This window comes from Phalacrocorax carbo, chromosome 2 (genome assembly GCF_963921805.1).
Source record: "Phalacrocorax carbo chromosome 2, bPhaCar2.1, whole genome shotgun sequence".
Taxonomy (NCBI): domain Eukaryota; kingdom Metazoa; phylum Chordata; class Aves; order Suliformes; family Phalacrocoracidae; genus Phalacrocorax; species Phalacrocorax carbo.
The window spans coordinates 76,866,538-76,876,092 of NC_087514.1; the positions used below are offsets into that span (position 1 = coordinate 76,866,538).

The 9,555-nt window shown below is 53.6% G+C and overlaps 1 protein-coding gene across 3 annotated transcripts; it reads left to right on the forward strand.

The window, feature by feature from the left end:
* Positions 1-390: 390 nt before the first annotated feature.
* Positions 391-8,007, forward strand: LOC135311970 (fidgetin-like protein 1). Of its 3 annotated transcripts, XM_064443325.1 has the most exons (5): positions 391-465; positions 1,815-1,919; positions 2,018-2,116; positions 2,947-7,317; positions 7,484-8,007. In XM_064443325.1, exon 4 carries the CDS (start codon positions 2,949-2,951, stop codon positions 5,058-5,060), a length of 2,112 nt encoding a protein of 703 aa, XP_064299395.1. In that variant the 5' UTR covers positions 391-465; positions 1,815-1,919; positions 2,018-2,116; positions 2,947-2,948; the 3' UTR covers positions 5,061-7,317; positions 7,484-8,007. The 3 variants fall into 3 exon arrangements, with proteins under 3 accessions (XP_064299395.1, XP_064299396.1, XP_064299398.1); XM_064443328.1 differs by lacking the exon at positions 1,815-1,919 and having other exon boundaries at positions 426-465; XM_064443326.1 differs by lacking the exons at positions 1,815-1,919; positions 2,018-2,116 and having other exon boundaries at positions 409-465; positions 2,941-7,317.
* The last annotated feature ends 1,548 nt before the right edge of the window (positions 8,008-9,555 follow it).

Sequence of the window (9,555 nt, forward strand, 5' to 3'; positions counted from 1 at the left end):
GGGGGGGGGGCATCGAGTGGGGGGACGGGACGACGCGAGGGGCCCGGGGACGGACGGACGGGCGGGCACGAGGACTCGGACACCGCGGCTCCGCTGGGGGCGTGGGGGGGCGGGGCCGGGGGGACTCGGCAGGACGCGGCGTTGCCCGCGAGCGGCGGGCGGGGCGGGGCGGGGCGGAACGAGGCCGTCCCGCCTCCAAAGGCACGGATCCCGCGCCTATTGGAGGGCGGGCGCCTGAGGCGCAGCCAATAGGGAGCAGGAAGGCTCGCCTGCCCCGGTAAGCCTGAGCGGGTGACGGTGGCTCAGCGAGCCCTCCCGCCTCCCGCCCGGCCCGCCCTTCCGAGTTGCGATTGGTTGCGGCTCCCAGAGCCCTGTTATCCGATTGGTGGGCGGGAGCGGGCGGTGCCTGGGGCAGAGCGGGCGCGGGATCCGAGGCGGCTGCTGGATCCGAGGCGGCTGCGGCCGGTGGGTGCGGTGGGCGGTCGCCGGTTGCCGGCGAGGGGCGCGCGCTGGGCGGAGGCGGTTGGCGACCGTCGCGCCCCTCTGGCCCCCCGCTGCGCCTCCGCGGCTGGTCCCGCACGGGCGGCCCGGCCCGGCCCGGCCCGGCCTGTCCTGTCCCGGCCCGGCCTCTTCCGCGGGCGAGGGCCGCGGGGGAAGCCTCGGGACTCTGGTCGCGGCTTCCCCGCCCCGGCGCGGCGGGGTGGGGCGGCCTGCTGGAGGCCGCGCCGGTGAGGGCGGCCGGGGCTGCGGGGCCCAGCGCCGGCGGAGCCGCGCCGGCGTGTGCGGGCTCAGCAGCCGCCGGGGTCCGCGCCTCGCCTCGCCTGGGCGGCCGGCGTGCTGCCCGCCGCGCTGCCGTGCCCGCGGCCAGCGGGCTTTCCCGGGCTCGGGTGGGTCCGGGCGCGATGGCACCCGCGGGCGGGTCGGGGCGTCACGTACCGCCCCGCCGGCTGGGGCCGGGCGCCGCGCGCGGGAGTCCGTCGCTGGCCGCGCTGTGATGAGTCCCCGGGGTGGGGGGCGCGTGTGGGGGTGCGGTGCCCACGGGCGCGCCCCGAACGGGCTGGGCTGTGGGGGAGGGCTGGCCGTCCGAGCGCGCCTTTGGCCGGCTCTTGCCGGGAAGCAGCGCAGCCGTGAGGGCACCTGACGGGGCCCCGGCTGGGGAGAGAACGTGCGTTAGAAGGCGCTTAAGGAGAAAAAAATCGAACTGGCCTTTTAAACTGGCCGCCGCTTGTTAGGACCTTCCCTCAGGGCCGTGAAGATGGTCACTAAATCCTTAGGCGGCGGTGGCGATCTTGAGATTTTATGTCCTGAGTGACGTAAATCTGTGGGCTATTCCATGGGGGCAAATGCCTGCTGCTAAGCTTCCTCTGAACTTAGCTTTTGCGTTTCATGTGATGTCTTCGATTCAACAGTTACGGAAAGGTTGTGCACACGGGGACAGTTATTTCGTGCGTTGTTTAGTCGCTGCCCAGAGAAAAGAAACAGAAGGCTGCAGCCCCCCAGCTCCCGCCCAGCTGCGGGTGGGTTGTGGTGGGCGTGGCTTGTGGTGGGCATCCCGTAGGTGCAAGTTAGGCTCCTCACGGTGCAAAAGTTGGCCGTGATTTTTCAGAAGAAATCTTAATTTTGTATTGGTTTTTTAAATGGGCTTCCCCTGTAAAGGCCCTGGATTTGTGGGTAAAAGATGTTTTGACTTTTTTTCTAAACAGCTCTACAAAGTTGGGCCAAAGTCCAAGAAAATGCAAACTGAAATGATTTATCTCCTTATTGTTTCTATGTGCGTAACCCCTGCTGCCATAATCGGATTGCGCTGATGCAAGACTTCTTGGAAGGAACTAGAGAGGGACCACCTTGCCCTGCCCCATCTTCCTTCAGCTCTGTCTTGTGTGTTACACCTACATATATACACACAGTCTATGTGTCATGTATGTACGCATACATTAACTGGCTTGCGCCTGCATCTCTTCTGAAATTGTGAATTCTTGACATAACCAGCAATGTCTCTGTGTGTGATACGTTGCAGAGAAAGACTTCTTTGAAACTGGAATAGAACGGAATATTTCAGTTGGAAGGGACCTACGCTGTCATCTAGTCCAACTGAAAATACATCGTAAACATGAGCGTATCTTTTCAAGTCTGGCACAATGCTCCTTCCTAGCCAAATGCCATCTTTCCTACTTCTTAAACTGAAAAATCCCTGAAGGAATTTAAATTCTGCTTTCTAAGCCTGAGAAACAGGCACGGCTTTAAACACAGGAGAGCTTTGTTTCTCTGAAATATAAAATGGGGAGATTTTAGTACATTCTGAATGGAATAAATAGTCTTGAACGCTTGCTATGACTCTAAATATTTCCTTAATCTGAAAGTTTGCTACCTTCAGGCTTATTCGTTCCACTCTTAGCTCCCCTTGCAGGCATTGGATGTAGTTTTATTTATTAGCTTCCTTGTTTCATTTTTGTTACCATCACTGTAATGAATGTCCTCATTCCGACAGTGACGTATAGCCTGTCCGCCCCTGCGCTGTGCCATATTCTGTCAAGTAAGAGTGAAAGCGCTGGTGACTTCATTTAGCGAGGGCCAGTTTTTGTTTGGCCGTCTGGTACCATCCTCTACAGTCTACCTACCTCCCCAGGAGACCCCTGGTCAGAAGCAAACTCTCTTTTTCCTTACTTTATTTTTTTTCCTCTTGTCCTTTTCTTTCTTTGAACAAGGAAGAAAAAGAGAACTGCAGTCAAAATGACTTTACACCACAAAGCTGGTTGTTTTTTGGAAACGGTAAAGTGTCCAGACTGGTGGAGTAGCTTGCAAGAGCCACTGTGCTATTTCTCCCAGTTAAAATAATGTCTGTTTTTGCCTGGGTGTGTATTTAGAAAGGGGGGGGAAGCAGCCAAAGGAAATAGCTGTGAAATGTGTTTCGTAACAGCAGGTGCTTTCCATGTGTTTCAGAGTCAGTGATGGAGACCCCCGGCCGCAGCGCGCTGCACCTGAGTGACTGGCAGAAGAGCTACTTTGCTGTTACCTCTGGCGCCTGCACGCCCGGGCAGAAGGCAGATGAATACCGTGCCCAAATCCTGCGCGTACAGTACGCGTGGGCAAACTCCGAGATCTCTCAGGCCTGTGCCACCAACCTGTTTAGAAAGTATGCAGAGAAATACTCTGCAATTATTGACTCTGACAACATAGAGACTGGCTTGAATAACTACGCTGAAAACATTTTGACTTTGGCAAAGTGCCGGCAAAACGACAGTGACAAGTGGCAATCTGCCCTGACAACAGATAATGTATTTGGGTTAAAGCGTGTGCAAGAGCGGATGCAGGCTGGCAAAAATTTCCGAAGCTCTGGGGTGGCACCGGCAGATGCCTGTGCCCCAGCTGATAAAGGTCTCGGTGCCTCCGCCGCTCCAGGTCTTCCTCAGCTCGGCGTCCCCAGTGGCGCCGGAGAGACTGAACTCTGTGCTGGCCCAGCAAAATGCGCAGGTCGGGGACCCGATCTCCTTGGGCAGCCCTCACCGGCAGAGTCTCCTCAAAGCGGCGTGCCTGCTGCGACCGAAACTTCGGCTGCCCGTCCTGCCACCTCAGCCTCCTTCAAGGAACAGCTTCCTACAGGTTTCCAGGCAACTCCGCTGTTTGGAAGTAAAGAAGCGGCACGAGGCAGTTCTCTGAAACCGTCGAGCAGCTGTCGTGATGGACGACATCTGTCTCTTCCTGGTCAGTCAGCTACACCTGCCTGGTCCGCAAGTTCTGGAAAAAGAAGAGCGTTTTATGGCCTGGCTGATGAAGGCAGCGCGGTGGCTCCCAGCCTTGCCCCGTGCCAGGCTTCTGTTGGTACCGAAACCAGCAGTCTTTCAGGGAGCAGAAACAGAGATGAGGAGAGCAGCGTGCCTGGTTTTAGAACTGCAAAAGAACAGCTGTGGGTGGATCAGCAGAAGAAATCTCAGCACCTGCCCCAGCGTGCCCCAGTCGCCTCGTACGGAGGCGTAAAGAAGTCCCTGGGCGCAGGCAGATCTCGGGGTCCGTTTGGCAAGTTTGTTCCTCCGGTTCCAAAACAGGACGGGAATGAGAACGGAGAAGCGCAGTGTAAACCTCATGCGAGAGGGCCGGCGGATCCGCCGCCGCTTGTAGATGAGCGGCTGAGAAACATAGAGCCAAAAATGGTTGAACTCATCATGCATGAGATCATGGACCACGGGCCTCCTGTCAGCTGGGACGACATTGCCGGGGTTGAGTTTGCTAAAGCTACCATCAAAGAAATAGTGGTCTGGCCCATGCTGAGGCCAGACATCTTCACCGGGTTACGTGGTCCTCCAAAAGGAATTCTTCTCTTTGGCCCCCCTGGGACTGGCAAGACTCTTATAGGCAAGTGCATCGCGTGCCAGTCGGGAGCGACTTTTTTTAGCATCAGCGCCTCCTCTCTGACTTCCAAGTGGGTAGGCGAGGGGGAAAAGATGGTCCGTGCGCTGTTCGCTGTGGCACGATGTCAGCAGCCAGCAGTGATTTTCATCGATGAAATTGACTCGCTGTTGTCCCAGCGTGGAGATGGGGAGCACGAGTCGTCGAGACGGATAAAAACGGAATTTCTGGTCCAGTTAGATGGGGCAGCAACCTCCTCTGAAGATCGTATTCTAGTGGTCGGAGCAACGAATCGGCCCCAGGAGATCGACGAAGCTGCCCGGAGGAGACTAGTGAAGAGACTGTACATCCCTCTTCCAGAAGCCTCGGCCAGGAAGCAGATCGTTACCCGCCTAATGTCAAAGGAGCACTGCTCTCTAAGTGAAGGGGAGCTGGACGTCATAGTTAAGAAATCGAATGGATTTTCTGGGGCAGACATGGCACAGCTCTGCCGAGAAGCCTCTCTGGGCCCTATCCGCAGCCTCCAGGCGACGGACATTGCAACCATCGCACCAGAGCAAGTGCGGCCTATTGCTTTTCTGGACTTTGAGAGTGCCTTCAGAACGGTGCGGCCCAGCGTCTCCTCGAAGGACCTGGAGCTGTACGAAACCTGGAACCAGACGTTTGGCTGCGGTGGGTCGTCGCACCCTACCTGTTTCTCGGGAACGTCTCCTTAGCGCCGCCGCGTACTGCAGCTGGGATAATCTGGGGTGTCTGCACTTCTCTTTCTTTGTTTTTGTCTTTGAAACACATCTTCCTGTGTTATGCAGGCAGATGTCCAGGCCCTGCCCTGAGGTTTAGCTCACTGAAAAGACGGTGAGAAACCGCTGGTCATGCTATGAGAAACTGCTGAACACAAGTAGTGGAGCGAGAAGCTGACAGAAATGACCGATGGCTGCAGTGAAGGTGGGCAGACTTTGCTGACGTTTAAGGGGAAGATGGTCAAACCTCACGTACAGCTGAAGGGAGGATTGGGGGCACCTTGCAAGGCCCCTGTGGTGTGTCAGTAATGCCGTGCTAGGCTGAGGGGAGCCGGGTAACGTCAGCAGAAATGCCAGTTTTGGGTAGGGATGCGGCAAAACTGGGGCTGATGGGGGAAAAGCACTTGGGGGCGTGTCGTTTGGGAAGAGACAGGCGCAGAGGAAGGAAGGAGTCAAGGCGGGTGTGAGAAGATTGGGAGGGTGGGTAAAAGGGGAGGGTCTCATGGAAGCAGCGCTCTTGTCTGCCAGTCCTGTGCCACACCACTGCCGTCTACCCAGCTTCTCATTAAACCCTTCCTCTGATCATTTTCTGCTTGGCCTTGCTTTCTGTGCTGTGTGTGTGGATGTGTGTTATCGGGAGCCAGCCGTGGGCAGGCCAACGTGTTTAGAGCCAGGTGCCGTGGTGATCCCGCTGTGCGGGCAAACCTCACCAGCACTGCTCGCTAGCAAGCTTCAAGCTGGACAAGCTGGCAAGTAGGAGGAAAAGCAGCACCTGGAAAGAGGCGAGCTATGAGCCAGGGGCAGGGTAAGGGGGCTCAGGGTCTGGGTATGGCTTTTAGATGAACTTAAACCCCGTGGCAATGTTTGAAGGCTCCAGGAGCGTGGTGGTCTTGTGAAGCTGGAGAGTGCAGGGGCCTGCGTGTCTCGCCAGTGAGCCGCAGTCCTGTTTGCGGGAGGTGAGGGACAAGATGGGGCTGTGTCGTTCGATTTATGTGAGCGCGTTTGCTGGGTAGGTGCGTGCTGCCGAAAGCGCTGCTTGCTCTCTGTTCTCGTGTGTGTGTGTGTGTGTGTGTGTGTGTGTGTGTGCATGTGCGCCCGCCTGTTTGTGTGCATCTGCCGTTTTGGACTAGGGACGCAGCCTCGCTCCTGCCTGGACCCGCAATGAAAACCAGCGGCAGGGGCACCCAGCAACGGAGTCATAGAATCATGAAGGTTGGAAAAGACTTCTAAGATCATCAGGTCCAACTGCCAACCCAACACCCCCAGGCCTCCTAAACCATGTCCCAAAGTGCCACGTCTACACATTTTTTGAACACCTCCAGGGATGGTGATTCCACCACCTCTCTGGGCAGCCTGTTCCAATGCCTGACCACCCTTTCAGTAAAGATGTTTCTCCTAATCTCCAGTCTAAACCTCCCTCATGCAACTTGAGGCCATTTTGTCTCATCCTGTCCCTTTTTGCTTGGGAGAAAAGACCAACACCCACCTCACTACAAACTCTCCTTAGCCCTGAGACTGCAGTGAACTTTGAGTTCAGAATACTTTGGAAGACTTGGCATTTCACAGAGCTCTTCCTGATTTCAACAAAAAGTGTCAGTCCTATTCTTCGCTTGTGTCTTTAGTAAAGTGTGGTATGTGTTAGAAACTTTTTCAGAGAAATAAAAATTCAGGTATGCAAATTTATCTTAATTTTTGAAAGAGTAAAAGTAGAATAATTTGATTATTTTTGTAAGAATAAATGTGGGATGTGGTCCAAACTGATTGACCTTTGTGTCACTGGGGTAAAGATTACGTGATTAAATCTGCTCTTACAAGTTTAGTGTCAGAGAGCTACAGACAGGTACAACGTGAGGTTTTTGCTCCCCAAGCATCTCCCCAACCGTAATGAAAACATGCTGTTGAAAATCTTCCCTCAGGCAAGTGACTAAAACCCCCAGAGACTTTTAATTGTTTAGTAAAACCTAAGGGTTGCTCAAGGGTAATAGAACCCTTAGGTATGATAAACTAGCTGCCTTATTTCTGCTGGGAATTGTTCTGGTACACCCTGTGAGCATACTGTGCTCATCCACGTGCCTGAATAGTCCTGTTGAAATGGGAATGTCTCTGCTGACAGGACCAGGGAGAACACACGAGGCAACAGAGAATACAATGCGTCCTGAAATGCCGAGGACTGGGATTTCGGCAATGCTGGGCCGATATGTTTGTCCTCTGCAAAGTGGAACTTGTGAACAAGGTAAAAGGTAGAACCGCAGCCCCAGGCAGGAGTATTCTTCCTGCTACTTTTTATGTTACTCATTACTTGGCACTCTCTCGAGTTACGTGAGCGTGCTTTTGTTTTAGAAAACACATAGAAATAGTGCAAGGGAACGTTAGGTGAAGTTTATTCTTTCCCTTTTCAGTACGGATGCAGGTAATGTGACTGTCTCTTCCGCCGTCTGGCACCGTTCAGGCTTTGCTGCAGGACTTGCAAGTCAGCAGGACTTCCAGTATCAGCCCAGCGCGTATTTCATCACCCGCCGTAGCAGTGCCACCTAACAAGAGACTAGGTCGCTGGTAACGTAATTTCAGAAAATGGGGAAAACTGCACAGAAGCAGGGCATGATTGTAATTTAAGGGAAATGGTGCAGATAAATCCACTTTAATGGATCTGTTTAGCGTTGGCGGAAACTGATGTGCTTCTTTCTGGCTGGCTGAACTTCGTAAGACGACATGCAGGACTCTCCTCTGGTTTTGTGGTTTGGTAACACTTGATGCGCAATCTCTTAGCTTCTCTTAAATAAAGGCAAATAATTGCAGTCCTGGGTGGGCGAGGTCTTTATTAATAATCAAGGCAATCTAGACTCTTCATTTTCTCAGTGCGCCTTGGAATTGAGTTAGCAAAATTGTCTCAGAGCAGCATGAAATTCCCAGATGAATTCTCATTTATGGAAAACCGTGCCAACACCAGTTAGTAAAAAGCTGACGAAGGAGCAATGGTCATCATCTGCTAATGGCAAGTGGGTGGTGAAAGCCAGGCTGGCCTCCAAGAGCATCGGGTCAAGGTGCCGAGTTGACTAAGGCAATTTTTGGTTTTCTAATAGAAACTGGAACTACTCCCACGGCAACAAGTCATTGGGAAGAAACCCACCAAACAAACAAACAAACAAAACCCCACTTTTCCTATCAAAATTGCAATTGCGATGGCGGTGAGAAATTGGTCTTGGTGAGCGCTTACATTTACTAAGAGGTGGAAGACACTTTGAACTGTAGGCATAGAAACAGTGCTTGCACTTGCCTCCAAACTCATGAGTGGGCAATCCTGGGGAATTTAAATGAAAGCTGGGGCTGGGGAGGCGTTTGAAAGGAGGCTCCTGAGTAGTTTTCTTCCCTGAAGAGACAGTCTGTCAGGTTAACCTTGGCTAACAGCCAGCTGCCCCCAGCCCCTCCCTCTCTCCCGCTCCTGAGTGCGACGGGTGGAGAAAATGGGATGGGAGAGCTTGGGGGTCGTGTCAAAGACGGGGAGATCACTCACCGGTTACCCCAGCCTCTTCCCACAGAGGCCACCCCTGCGGCACCCTCCCCGACTCCGCCAAAACCTTCACACCCAGCACAGATGCCTCCGGCAGAACAACTCACACAACTGCAGCGCTTAGTGGAGAGGCATAAAATTTCCCAAGACTACATTGCTTAGCCTTACTTTTTAATATTTTATTACCATTCTTTGTCTTACCTGCAGAAAAGCAGCCACGTACGGTGCTGTAGCTATAACGGTTGCAGCATTAAGAGATCTCTAGTACTTGGTTTTGTCCCAGTAGGTCAGAAACTGTGTGTCGTCTTGGCCCAGACACGCGAAGCCAAAACTGCGTTGTCACAAAGTTACGGGTCTGGAAAGGACTCCCAGGAATCCTCAAAGTCTCACTTTGTGTAGGGCGAACTAATTTTTGCGGTTCCTGGTCCATGTTTTGCCTAGTTTGTTCTTTAAAACATCCAGTACTTACAAAAAGCCTGGTCTCTTTTTGGACTTGGACTGTTTTTACTATTGGATATTGCTACCCGTACCAGTGATGACGTGCTCGCGCTCCTGTATGCAGCGTATGCTGCTGTGCAATCGCAGTCTGGTAAATACTCCGTGTTAGCCAGTAGTAAAATGGCTTCCTAGCCTGGGGTCTTCTTTGGCAAGATTGAAGACGGGCAAAATTCTTCCCCGATGCCTCATGGCCGTTGCCATAATGCAAAGGTGTTGTGCCTTATCCTGTCCTTAACGCGCGCCAACGTGGGGAAGGGTTAATCATCCCCTTGGTGGCAGGGACTTCAGACAGTTGAGATCTGTTGTCACTTGGCGTCACAATGCTACCTAGACTAAAGGCACATCACTCTTCCACTCTTTTTAGTAACGTCCTGTTGGTTAGACTCCTGATCGCTTCCGTGGGTTCACGTCTCTCCTGCGTTGTGGTACCCCAAACAGGTCAGTGCTCACCAGTGGTAAGGGATG

What these genes read in the sequence shown, in the direction of transcription:
- LOC135311970 (XM_064443325.1), top strand. Translation starts at nt 2,949, where the DNA reads ATGGAGACCCCCGGCCGCAGCGCGCTGCACCTGAGTGACTGGCAGAAG.